At 45.9% G+C, this 13,881-nt stretch overlaps 1 protein-coding gene across 1 annotated transcript in view; it reads left to right on the top strand.

The window, feature by feature from the left end:
• EPHX2 (epoxide hydrolase 2) overlaps window positions 1-13,881 on the top strand; it is a 62,065-nt gene that overhangs the window by 28,929 nt on the left and 19,255 nt on the right. Inside the window, exons 9-12 of the mRNA XM_044224993.1 lie at window positions 369-403; window positions 2,875-2,901; window positions 5,360-5,445; window positions 8,946-9,057. Coding sequence (XP_044080928.1) covers window positions 369-403; window positions 2,875-2,901; window positions 5,360-5,445; window positions 8,946-9,057 — 260 coding nt within the window. The remainder of the gene's footprint in view (window positions 1-368; window positions 404-2,874; window positions 2,902-5,359; window positions 5,446-8,945; window positions 9,058-13,881) is intronic.

A 13,881-nucleotide genomic window follows, 5' to 3' on the forward strand; every position in this document is an offset into this window, starting at 1 on the left:
GGAAAGGACAGTCTCTTCAATAAATGATGCTAGGAAATTGGATATCCACATGCACAAGGATAAAATTGGACCCTTACCTTACATCATACCCCAAAATCAACTTAAAATGGGTTGAAAACTTAAATGTAAGACCTGAAACTAAAACTTTTAGAAGAAAACATGGGTGAAAATCTCATGACATTGATTTTGGTGATGATTTCACGGGCGTGATACCAAAAGCACAGGCAACAAAAACAAAAATAAACAAGGAGACATCATCAATCTAATGATTTAATAAGATACCTATTTTTGGACCAAGGGGGCCTTTTAGTTTGTTGATAATTTTCAGTCATGTGAATTAACTGTATTTCTTTTCTTTTTAATTGCAGAAATAGAAGAATATTCCATGGAAGTGTTATGCCAGGTAAGATAGATCTTTGGGTAACATTTGTGACATTTTTACCGATATAAGATATAAGTGTGGGTATTCATTTACCATCCTAAGAAAAGATTTCACTGCATTTGGGTATAAAAGTCTTACTGTAAGTTAAGATGGCATTTCAAAATGATAGCTAACATCTACTATCTATCAGTTACTGTTCTAAGCATTGGGTAGAAGAGGAAACTGAGTCATGAGGAGGTAAAGTAATTGCCTGAGGTCAACAGCTAGTAGAGCCAGGTCTGAATCCTGAGAGAGCTCCCACATCCCTCCTCATGGCCACTCCACCATCTTGCCTTTCCATCCTGAGAATTGCAAAAATCACCTTATTTTGGTAGAGATGTTGTTGGCTAGAGTCTGGGGAGTGTGTGGCTTGGCGGCTGTAATGGTGCTCCCATTCTAAGTGAAGCAGGAGCACCATTGGGGAGGGGCCCTCATCTCAGAGCTTATCAAGGCTGAGGTGAGGAGACTGGTAGCCAAGCCTCCATCAGCCAGAGGACAAAAGCCAAGACTGGAGGGGCCAAGGGGAAGGCACAGTGTCTTGGTTGGCCATAAAACTGGTGGTGCTGGGGACGCCTGGGTGGCTCAGTCGGTTGGGCACCTTCAGCTCCAGTCATGATCCCAGGAGTCCTGGGATTGAGCCCCACATCGGGCTCCTTGCTCCACGGGGAGCCTGCTTCTCCCTTTCCCTCTGCCCCCTCCTACCACCCCTTGTACTTACTCTTGTTCTCTCTGTGAAATAAATAATTTTTTTAAAAAATCTAAAAAAAACCCTAGCAATACTGCTAATTATGCTAAATTTGCAAAAAGTCTTTGTGTAGGAGTCATAGATCTGTTTGGACTGCCCCCCAGCCAGGCCCACATGCAGGCTTTGGCGCCTTTTAAAAGGAGCCTTGATAAAACCTGACTTTCCAGTTAGGGTTGTCCTTCCTTCCTCAGTTTCCAGGTCCTTACCTCTTCTGCTCTGCCACTTCTGATCTTGCTCTTATCTCCCCTGAAATCCTGCCAAGATCTCACCAGCAACCCTGTGGGGGGGGCCTCCTCTCCCCATCCCCCTAACATTCCTTCACTGGACCCCTGCTTGTTTCTGTCGAAATCGGTTCTTAAGACAGGTAAATCAGGTTGCTTAAGGTCACTTGACATAACTTCCCTCCTGGAGAAGGTCCTTAGACTAAGACAAGCAAGATAAAACTGTGATGCTCCCATCCTCTGGCTCCACCCTTGAAAGTGATTGCTATGTCCACTACTAGGTAGGTATTCACCCAAAAGAATTTAAAAAATATGTCCACCAAAAACCTGGACATGAATGTTCTTTAAAAAGTGTAAACTGCCTCAGTGTTTCATCAGCTGATGAATGGATAAAAGCGTGTGGCATATCCATGCAGTGGAACATTATTCGCCACAAACAGGTGTGAAATCATGATGCATGCTTCAACATGAGTGAACCTCACAAACCTTATGCTAGGATAAGCCAGTCACAAAAGGCCACATGTTGTATAATTGCATTGTTAAGAAGTTTCCAGAAGAGGTCATTCCATGGAGACAGAAATGAAATTAGTGGTTGCCCAGGGCTCGGGGGAATGAGGAACAGGAGTCCCTGTTAATGGGTATAGGGTTTCCTTTTGGCGTGATGAAATGTTCATTAACTACATAGCAGTGAGGACCTCACAGCTCTGACCACAGTAAAATCCGGTGAATTACACATTTTAAAAGGGTGAGTTTTAGGGTATGTGAATCATATCTCAGTAGCGCTGTCATTTGAAAAATTAGCACAGTATTTCTATGTAAAATTTTATTTAAAATACCCTATATAGGGCGCCTGGATGGCTCTGTTGGTTAAGTGACTGCCTTCGGCTCAGATCACGATCCTAGGGTCCCGGGATCAAGTCCCACATCGGGCTCTGCTTCTCCCTCTGACCCTCCCCCTTCTCATGCTCTCTCTTTCTCTCCCTCTCTCTCATTCTTTTTCTCTCAAATAAATAAATAAAACCTTCTAAAAAATTTTCTAAAAAAAAATAAATAAAATACCCTGTATAAATTTTTTTTAATAACCCATATAATCTTGAAATGGAGGGTTGTAGGAAACTGAATGAAGAACCATAATACTGCTTATCCTCAAGCATTCACAAAAACCCTTTTCTCAACGTTCCCCCAAAGAAACCGAACCCTCTTTTTTCTCAACCATAATTCCCTAATGTTGTGGGCCAGTCTATCATACAACTGTTACTTATTTTAGAACAGGTACCTTTAAGGAATCATGAACCTATTCTCTGTATGTCTCTAGTCTTAGGATTCCAACTTAGGGGTGTTGGAATGCAGGGCAGAGGTTAGGGCTTCCACATGTGAGCTTGGGGAAGACACAGTGTAGCCCCTAACAAAGAAAACACAGGAATTCACCTCGGGAAGCAGCTGAGATGGGTGCGTACAATTTCTGAATGGTCTGTTTTCTTTCTTAGGAGATGGTAACCTTCCTGGATAAGTTGGTGAGTAATTATTTTGAACTGATCTCTGGAAACTTCTGTTTGGGTGGGCAGTTCAGGATGCAGCCTTTGAAGGTGTCTGCACGTAGAACCCCTGAGGAGAGTGGTGAGGGCAGGAACAAGGACACTCTGGGGCAATGGGAGGCAGGGTCGTTGGTCAAGAACAATTATAAGCACAGAGGTGGCAAAGTGTGTGGAGAAGAGTGTAGTGCCAAGTTTGTTGTGTTCGTTTGTTTCATGGAAAGCATTTTCCAGGGAACAGGATACCTCTTCTCGGCTTTGATTCAGGGTAAAGAGCTTTGTTTGTGCCCAGAAGTTTGGAAACTACCCTATATCCTATAGACTAACATGTCCCAACTTTTTATGATTGATACCCCTTTAGAAATACCTCAGATCAAATGCCTTCAGGTAACCTTGTTTGGAATGACAGTGGCAGACACAAAGCAGGTCAGCTATGGTGATGGGAGACTGTACTTTTGCTTTTTTACTTACAGGAGATGGAGATAGTCCACTTCTCCCACCCTCGGTTAGGTCACGGTGGTGGGGTGAGACACAGCAACCTGGACTGAGGGGGAGAAGGGTTAAGCCAGGACGGTAACAGTGGAGGGACAGCTGAGAGAGAACCTGAAAACAGTGATATGGCACCTGTTCATTGGATGTAAGGGTCAGGAGGAGAATTCCAGATGACTAAGTATCTACCCCTGAATTCCATTCAGCGGCTGGGCATAGGGGTATACTGTAGGAAATGAGGCAAAGATGTCATGGTCCCTGCCCTATCCAGATTCTCAGTCCCACAGAATTGGCTTTGGACCCTTTAAGAATGCCAGGGACATCTAGGAGGGCATGGCCCGGTATGACCACCCCAGTTCTGACTCTAGAGTGACCTCCCATCTAGATTTCCAGCTGGCTGAGACAATCTCTGACTCTTGTGGAAGAGAGCCATTGGGGTTGCTGGCAGGCTGGGGTAGGTTTTGCTCCATGGCTCAGGCACTCCTGGGATGCAGAGGAAGGAAGCCGGGCCCATGATGGGTGAGGTGGTGGTCCTCCACGTGGAGGTGGTGGTTGAAGCCATGGGAGTAGATGACAGGACTGAGGGCTGCTGAGCCGTGAAGTGCTCCCATGTGACAGGAGAGGAAGGAGTGGACTCACTGAAGGGAGAAAAGAGTCTAGAAAAAATACTGTCAACAGAAGCCCAGGGAAGAACATTTCTTTTTTTTTTTTTTTTTTTTTTAAGATTATTTATTTATTTATTTGACAGAGAGAGAGATCACAAGTAGACAGAGAGGCAGGCAGAGAGAGAGAGGGAAGCAGGCTCCCCGCTGAGCAGAGAGCCCGATGCGGGACTCGATCCCAGGACCCTGAGATCATGACCTGAGCTGAAGGCAGCGGCTGAACCCACTGAGCCACCCAGGCGCCCGGGAAGAACATTTTAAAGGAAATGTCTGATGCCACAGGATGGTCAGAAGAGTGAGAGCTGAGGCGGGTCGGGGGTGTGGGGTGGTCTATTCTAAGTGATGAATAGCCTTTACGAGGAAGTTTCAGTGGACTCAGGTCACAGGGAAAAAAACCAGGCTGCAGGGACTTAGGAAGATCGCCAGAGAGGCCACTAGAGTAGATCATTGCGAGAAGCTGGGCATGGAGAAGGCAGAAGCATGGCAGGGAGCTGAGCCAGGGAGCCACTTTTCAAGGTTGTGTGGCGAGATTGGCGAGGCCCTGAAAGGCTCTAATATGGCTGAATGTGGTCAGCAGGGTGGGGTGGTCGTCAGGAGAGCCTGATGTTAAGTTAGAGAGGCCTGGGTCTGAATGACCATCCACGTGGCCTTGGGTAAGTCGCCTAACCACTGCAAGCCTCTTTCCCTACTGGTAAAGTGTGTGTGAGAAGGTTACGGAGGAATTCCAATCAAGAGGTATAGGCACTAAGCCCAGTGCCTTGGACATAGTAGGGCCTCTACAAAAGGGAGCTGTTCTTATTCATTTTTTGCAGCAGCATTAGAAAGGAGGCTGCAGGTAGAGAGGGAGGGGTTAAAGATGTCTTGGAGGTGTCAGTGGTTAGTAAAGGGAGGGACGATCCCAAAAGAGAGGGGAGTAGAATCATAATCACTCAATGAAAGATGGTCATGGAACACAAGGAGGTGAGTCATACCAACTTTAATACAAAAAGTAGAAAAAGAAATGAAATGAATTTCGATTTGAGGGAAGGTAGAGAAGAGGAGGGAATTTGGAGTCTGTGGCCTTAGGCTTCTGAGAAAATAGAAAAGATGAATCATCTATAGAGTCTCTGTGGGGCCAGTATGTGTGGGAAGGGAGGCTTGAAGAGGGTGGACATTGTAGTGTAGGTTGATGGAGGAGGAGGAGTCCTAGGAAGTGAACAAAAGGTTTGCCAACTGAGGGTTTGGGCCTACAGGGAGCACAAGGCTGTGGAGCCTGCCCACATTCATCTCCCATCTCTGTCCTTCTCTAGGGCATCCCTCAAGCGGTGTTCATTGGCCATGACTGGGGAGGCATGCTGGTGTGGAACATGGCTCTCTTCTACCCTGAAAGAGTGAGGTAATTAGGCCTCAGGCACCAAGAATTTGGATTTGAATTCCTATTAGTATTCTTCCTCGGGTCTTGAACTCCAGTAAACTTCTTGAAAACATATAGGTTATCTGGGAAGGCAACAAACACCTAGCTTCTCAGTGCCTGGTGACCCCTTAATAAGGAGGGTTTAAGGAGCTAATTTCTTAGGAAGCAAGGCCTGTCCCAGTTACTGGTATTGGGACAGCTAACTCAGGGCCTGGGTCGCCAGTGGGAATGCAGGAGCATGGTGGTAGACTTTGGGGGGAGTGTGTGAGGCAGCGAGGGTGGTGGGATCATAGAATGGAGTGCCAGAAGAAACTTCGGTCCTGGGCTGGGAGTCAGGAAACATGGCTTTCAGTTTTGCCCTGAACTGGCTTTGTGACGCATCACTTCATTCATTAGGCCTTGGGTTTCCTCAACCACAGATTGGTAATGGTAACTCCTTTCGACTGTATGGCCTGCAAAATGCTATGTCAGGTTAGGATGGCATTTCGTGACCGCCGTGACGTCATTCCTAATCATTCTTAGCATGGCATCAGGGCTCTGGCAGCAGCTTTTGGACCCAGAGAGGCAGGTGGTCTTTGTGGCTGGCAACCCGTGGTAGAAGTCTGCATCACCTCCCATTTCAGCCTGGGATCTTAGCAAATTAAATAAACACCATGCTTCCCAGCCACCAAACTATTTCAGTCACTTTTTACTTGGTGGCATTTTTAAGAGCAGAAACACTGGTGATCTTGGTTCAGCCCAGCATCAGCTCAAATGGCAGGATGATATCAGAGCCCAAAAAGAGCAAATACCTCCCAAAATATTTAAAAGTTTTTAAAACTTTTTTAAAAAAGTTCTTGCACTCTTGTGTGTCTGATCTCTTTAGCTTCTCTCGCTGTCCTGTTTTTCATTCAGAGTTGACATAAGAACTCAGCTCTTAGGAATCCGGTCACTAGGAAGTTACTGTACAGACTGTATTAGAAGCTTCTTAAAAGAGCAAAGGGAAGTAGAGCAACACACTTATGATCTCTACTTTGAAGGAAGTGAAACACCATCTTGGTGTTTTATGAAGCCTAGTCTCTATCTCTCCCATGAGAATTTGAGAATATTTAACATGAGCCCAGTGAAGTTGTACCCAGAGTAACATTAGGTCTGAGACAGGCAAGTGTGGTGTGCATTCCTGGTCCTTTTCTCATTGTTCTGTTTCGGTCCCTTCTGCCATTGGTTTGGTAGTAGTTGCTCCTTCTCCATCTGTGCACATCAAAACGACCCTGTTAACTGCCTTCCTGGGGAGCAAGAAGAAGCCAAGACTCTCTTCCGGGGCTGTCTGTAGTGGGACACAGCATCTCTCTCCTGGGCAAAGCTGATTCTAAGAATATTGTTGAGGTTGATCTTCACCTTTCTGGCCAGAAAATGAATGAAAGGGGGGGACAAGCCCACCTTTAATGTGGACTATTTCTTTAAATCCTTGGTTTTGGCATTCTACTGAGATTAACTGCAGGGACCTATTTAATGTAAGGGTCTACTCACGTGTTTGGCCAAGAATACCTTTTTTATAATCCTTTTTTATATCCTTTCTTTGACAATCATCTGGAGATCTGTTTCCAAAAAGAGGCTGTGGTTTAGCATTTTCCAATCTTAATGCTGTTGGCAGCAGCACTTATATGCTAACATCTCTGTATGCTAACATGGGGTGATGATAATTTTCTTTGATGGAATAAACGGTATGTCAAGGCAATCGAAAAGAAAACTTAAGTTCTGCTCAGAATATTTAGAAAAAGCTAGAATTTCTTGAGTTGTGATTTAAGTAATGCTTAAAATAGGTTCACTCTGGTAACATGAGAAACCTTTAGGTGTTGGTATCACTTCCTTTATAGCCTAATTTGCACTGTCTTATGGTGGCTATTGAACATTTGAAATGTGGTTGATTCAAACTGAGATGAGTATAAGTGGGAAATACCTTTCAGATTTCAAAGAGTTAATATCCCCCAAAAAAGCGAAATATCTTATTAATACTTGTTGAATCGATTACTTGTTCAAATTATTAATATTATTAATATTAATAATAAAATTATTAATATTTTAGAGATACGTCAAATATTACTCAAGTAACATTAGACTTTAATATTAATTAACATGTAATTGATATAAAATACTCTAAGATTTCATCTCATATATTTCTTTTTACGTGTTTTAATTGGCTAATGGAAAATTTAAGTGATATGTGTGGCTTACATTATTCTTCTGTTGGTTGACACTGGTTAAATCTCAGCACTTCTTTCCCTGATGACTTCATTTGTCCTTTGTTATCCCATTCCTCCTAGTTTATGTCTCCCCCAGATATTCTCTTCTCTCCATAATTATCTCTTGGGAAGGCGTTTCGCTAGGATCAGAGTGGGCATGGGATCCCTTACTGATGAGCAAGGCTAACCATGGTCCTGGCTGACTTCTGTCAGCCCTGCCCCCTCTCAGATATAGCCTTCTCTCGTTTTCCTCTCACTGCCGTCCTGTTGCTCTTGGGTGACTAATGCAGTGGTGTGCTGGCCCTCTCCCTGCTTCTGGCATCCCTCTCTGCCTCCATGTCATGTATCACTGCTTGATACATCGCTTCCTGACTGCAACTTCAATCTGCTCCTCCCTTCTTCTCAGAAGCCCTCATGGTTTTCTTGGTTGTCTGGTAGCATCTAGTCCAGACTCAGGGTCCTTCTTGTCCAGGCTCCCACTTGCCTCACTGGCATTATTTCATAAGATGCCCCATTAAACACTTGGCCTCTGGCCACATAGATTCTTTGTACAAACTTAGCTGCAAGCTTTGCCCCCTTCTAGAATTCGCTTGTACTACCCTATGGTGTTACCCTTATAGTATCATTTCCCCTTTGCTTTACTCTTCTACCCCAAAAGCCAAGTTCAGATGGCCACATTCCACCCCTAAAAGCCAAGTTCTCTCTTTTCCATGAGATCTTCCATGATATCCAAATCTAGAAAGTCTTGGTCTCCTTGAACTCCCATGGTGCATAGGCTATTCTGAATGGCTCATATCACAGTCTGTCTTGTAATATAGTCACGGGCATATTTGTCTAGCTTCTTAAAATAATAATAAGCTCTTCAAGTATTGATTTTTTATCTTCTCTCCCCTAGAATATAGCATGGAATTAACTCAACAGAGTTAAGTGAGGGAAGGAAGGAAGGAAAGAAGGAAGGAAGGAAGAAAGGGAGGAAGGAGTGAATGCATTTTTAGAAACTATAATCTAATGAAGGTTGATATACTGCATGTAATGTATATGTCTGTGTCTGTGTGTTTTTGTCTCAGACAAGAAGGTGAGAAATGCTGCAGTGAAAAAAAACCACTGGGCTAGGAGTCAAGAAATCAGAATGTTGACCCCCTTCTCGCACACGGCTGGTGTGAGACCTTGTGCATGTCCACTTCCTGCTCTGAGCTTCCTTTATGATTCTTACAGACTGTCTTCTTACAGGGTCTGTGTCTTGGTGTCTTTTTTCCACAGGGCAGTGGCCAGTTTGAATACTCCCTTCATACCGGCAAACCCCACTGTGTCCCCAATGGAGAGAATCAAAGCCAATCCTGTTTTTGATTACCAGCTCTACTTCCAAGAACCAGTAAGTTTGGGACTCTGAGCACTACGATCCCAGCAAGCTTTTTGTTCTTCTTTCCCCTTTGTCTTTCTTTCTCCTTATTGGCTTGGTTTTCTCCATGCCCTTTAATTTTCCATGGCATTAGTCAGAGATCTTACACATGGGCTCAGGTGAAAGGCACTCCATAGCTCGGCCGGTCCTTCCCAGGTGACGAAACGTTTCTGTGTGTGCATATTTGGGGTGGCGAGGGGAAGGGAGTGGGGGTGACGGTGCAGTGCATTCTCCTGTTTCTCCGAAATTGTGGAGTGGGAGGCTGAGTGCTGGTTTGGAGCTGTCCTCCCTCAGTTCTGTGGCTGAGAGGCTGGTGAAGCCCACCTGTGGTTGGGGACAGCTCCTGGACTCTTGCTGGAGACTTAGTCCCTCACTTGCTGAGGAGTGTGGTTTGTGATTACAGGAGCACCAGAGCCTAAACGCCCTACTCCAGGCCCCATGTGTGCTGTGAGATTTGTGGGAGGTTTTTGGGTATCACCTCATGTGACACAAAGCCCAAGGTGCCCTTTAAAGATTCCCCCTGGACCTTGGGTTGACACCGTGATGGGGTGTCATTGTCACCTTCAGGGGGATTTGCTGAGAGCAGCACTGGGGTGAGCATCATCTGGCCTTATTAGGGAGGACACCTGCCACTCATCCACTCGTGGACTCTGGACCCTAGTGTCCAGCTACATCTGCGTAATTCCAGAAAGGATAAGAGATGCTTCTTTCACATGCCTAAGAGAGAAGGATGAATTGAGTTAATAAAGAACACAAGAGCATCCTTTGCTTCTCTCATCCAGACCGTGCCCTTGCTGCTCACAGGAGGTACCGTCCCCAGCAAGGGCCGCAGCCATCCCAGTTACAATTTAGGAAGTAACTGTTCTCTAAGAATGATTTCATGGGCGCCTGGGTGGCTCAGTCGGTTGTCTGACTCATGATTTTGGCTCAGGTCACGATCTTAGGGTTGCGAGATTGAGCCCCAAGTCAGGATCCATACTCAGAGTGGAGTCTCCTTGAAATTCTGCCTCTTCCTCTGCTCCTCCCCCATTCTCTCAAATAAATCAATCTCTGGGTGCCTGGGCGGCTCAGTCGGTTAAGTGTCTGCCTTCAGCTCAGGTCATGATCCCAGGGTCCCTGCTCATCAGGGAGTTTGTTCCCTCTGCTCCTCCCCTCACCGACTCCAGCTCTCTCTCCCCATTTCTGTCTCTCAAAATAAATAAATTAATAAAAATTAAAATTTAAAGAAGTAAATCTTTAAAAAAAAAAAACACAGCACACACATACACATAAAGAACACTTTTATTTGATAAGATGGTGCCTTCAAAGAGAAACATTTTTTTAAAAGATCTCATTTGTGTACTTATTTAAGAGAGATAGAGAGATTGCCAGGGGAGGGGTAGAGGGAGAGGGACAAGCAAACTCCATGCTGAGCACAGAGCCCGACACAGGGCTGTATCCCGCAACCCTGAGATCATGACCTGAGCTATAACCAAGAGTTGGATGCGTAACTGACTGAGTCACGCAGGCGCCCCTGGAAGAGGAACTTTTTGATGCAGCAGGACTTGTCCAGTAAGACACCAGAAGCCCCCAGCAACATCATGCGCCATGTAACACATCCTTCACTGAGGCCCACCCCTACTGTGCCCAGAGTGTGAGAAGTGGTGAGCTCCCTCCGGCTCGAACTGAATCACATGTCTTTAATTAGTTTGAAGTCATCTTGAGCTTGAAGGATGGATTAGATGGTGTGTTAGTCACCTGGGGCTACTGTAACAAAGTACCATAGACTGGTGGGCATAAACAATAGAATTTATTATCTCATAGTTCTGGAAGCCAGAAGTCCGAGGTCCAAGTGGCTGCATGGTTGGTTTCTTCTAAAGTCTGTCTCCTTGGTTTGTAGATGGCCCCCACCCTTGGTGTGTCCTCCCAAGGCATTTCCTCTATGTCTGTGTGTTCCTGTGCTCAAATTTCCTCTTCTTGCAAGGATACCGGTTCTAGTGGACGAGGGCCTGTCCAAAGACCTCATATTAATTACCTCTTTAAAGACCTCATCTCCAGATACCTTTCCATGTTGAGGTCCTAGGGCTTAGGACTTCTTAGTAATTGGGAGGACACACAGTTCAGCCTATAACAGATGGGTAAAGGGAAAAGGAACATTGCCCCTGGTGAGAGAAATGGGAGGAAGGAGACAGGACAGTGAGGGGAAAGGGTGGGGACCATGAGAAGTGCCTCCTTTGGAAGGCTAGGACAAGCGAGAAAGGAAGGAGGTAAGTGTCCCTGTGGCTTGGACACTAAGCTCTGGGCCTGTAGTTGATGTCAAAAGTAGTAGAGTAGGATCTTTGTAGAATCCTTATAGAATCCTTTGCCTGGTCAAAGATGGCCCTGTGAAAATTCTTCCAGCTGGACTGGAAATCAGAATCCCAATGTCAGGTGTGATGTACTGTCTGCCACCCTTTCCCAGGTGCTTTCTTCACCCCTGTGGGTTTCACACTGGAAAAGCCTCTGGTGATGGGGAGAGAAACACAAAGTCTTGGTGCCACCTGTCTTGGTGGTAGCTGCCTTGGCCTTTGGGAACTGGGAAGGGAATAGGGTCCCACCCAAAACTGGGAAGCTGGTGTCTGGATTCCTTTTTCCTCTTATTTGGTCCTTTCTCAATCTCTGGCTCTGCTTGGCCTCCACCCACCAAAAGCCCAAACCCCACCCTCTATGTGTCCAGAGTACACCTTTCCAGAGGAATCCCCCCATAGACACTTCCATCACCAGCACCCCATGCTTCATAGTGACTTGTCACCTTCTTCCCCAGCCCCCATGCCCCAGGTACGGGCAACAGGCCCTCCATGCTCAGGCCCCAGCTGCCAGGCTGCACCGTGTGGGGGATGCAGAGAGCAAGGGAGGGCTCACAACCGCTCCTTTCTTCTCCACGTTTTTTCGTTTTTTCTTCTCATCCCTTTGGAGTCAGCATTCGTAAGAAGACTCCTTTCTATTGCAGAACAGAGGTGCCCCCTGATGGGGCTGAGGAGTTGAGCATGACAGTGTCAGAAATATCAAGAAAAGACTCAGTATCCATGAATTCATCCAGCAGATGCTTCTGCTCTTGCAGTGTTTGCCAGTGTCAGAGTTGAGGAGTGACATCTGAGGGTTGTAACAGTTCTCGGAGAAGCAGGCAGGTAACACGTCCGTGGAGAGTCAGGCGGCCACACAGGACCGTCATGAAGGCCCAGCTTACTCTGGGAGCTCGTAAGAAAACACAGTTCATTCTTACCAGAGGAGAGACCTTTGAACTAGCCCTCGAAAGACGGATAGGATCCGTGTGGGTTGCTCGGGAAGGGAAGGGCATTCCAGCCTGAGGGGACAAAGGGCTGAAAAAGCAGAACTTGCTTTAATGTAGGCAAGTTACTTATCTTCCAGAAATACCATGGGACATAAGAGAGCTCCTAACAAAATACTCAGTGATCTGTACAGTGGGTTTCAGAAGGTCTGGAACATCATAAAATTGCCTGCACGATGCACTGTGTGCACGTCTTTTTCCAGGGCAGGAATTCCTTCTTCATTTCCTTCAGAACTGTTAAGTGTTCAGTACAAGCTAGGAGCAGCTGGAGCTGAAGGGCAGGACCTCAAAGAGCTTTAGTTAATGTGGGTTGTGTCTCCTGGTCTCTACCATACTAGATACAGAAATTTTAAAATATTATTTCACTTAAAAATAATAATAATGTGCTCAAGTTGATGTAAGTAACATTTTTTAAAAATAATATCTTCCTTTAAAATTTAGTGGGGGGGTGGGGGCGCCTGGGTGGCTCAGTGGGTTAAGCCTTTGCCTTCAGCTCAGGTCGTGATCTCAGGGTCCTGGGATCGAGCCCCACATCAGGCTCCCAGAGCAGGGAGCCTGCTTCCCCCCCTCCTCTCTGCCTGCCTCTCTGCCTACTTGTGATCTCTCTCTCTCTCTCTGTCAAATAAATAATAAAATCTTTTAAAAAAAAAAAAGTTTAAAATTTAGTGAGGGGGGAGTGCCTGGGTGGCTTGAGGTCGGTTAAGTGTTCGGCTCAGGTTGTGATCTCAGGGTTGTGAGATTGAGCCCCTTGTCGGGCTCTGTGCTGAGCGTTGATCCTACTTGAGATTTTCTTTCTCCCGCTCTCCCTTTCCCAGGTATATTCTCTCTCTCCTCCTCCTCTCCCTCAATAAGTAAGTAAATAAATATGAAATGAAATGAAATAAGAAAATAAAATAAAAGCCACGGGCTCAAAATGGCATCACTCAGGTGAAGGCCCCAAGTCAGTAAACCAACACTCAGTGCCCAACCTGAGTGCAGTTTTAGCCCCCCACAAACGTAACCTGTAAGCAGTCAACATGGGGATTTCCTGGTCAGCACGAGGAGATCACTGAGGGGCCCCCTTTGTTGCCTCCTAAGGACCACCTTGCCTAGAACAAGGGCTTCTCTGCCCATCATTCCCTGCTTAGCACTCTCTCTGCCTAAACCTTGCCTTTTCTGTAGCCCTCTGAGCGCCCTCTACTGGACAGACGGGGTGCTGTCCGACTCATGAACCAATTAATAAAACCAAATAGATGTTCAAAAAATACTTGGTTGAACTTTTGTTATTTAACAACACACATAAAATTTACCATCTGAACCGCTTCTAAGAGTACAGTTCAGCGGTATTAAGTGCATTCGCTTCACTGTACAGCTGTCACCCCCATTCATCCCCAGAAGGTTTTCATCATGCGGATCCCCAGCTGTGCCCAGTGAACATGGACTCCCCCTTCCTTCTTCCCTCGAGCCCCGGGCACCCAGCGTGCCACTTGCCATCTCTGGGCCTAACCACA

This window comes from Neovison vison, chromosome 11 (genome assembly GCF_020171115.1).
Source record: "Neovison vison isolate M4711 chromosome 11, ASM_NN_V1, whole genome shotgun sequence".
In the NCBI taxonomy this organism is placed as follows: domain Eukaryota; kingdom Metazoa; phylum Chordata; class Mammalia; order Carnivora; family Mustelidae; genus Neogale; species Neogale vison.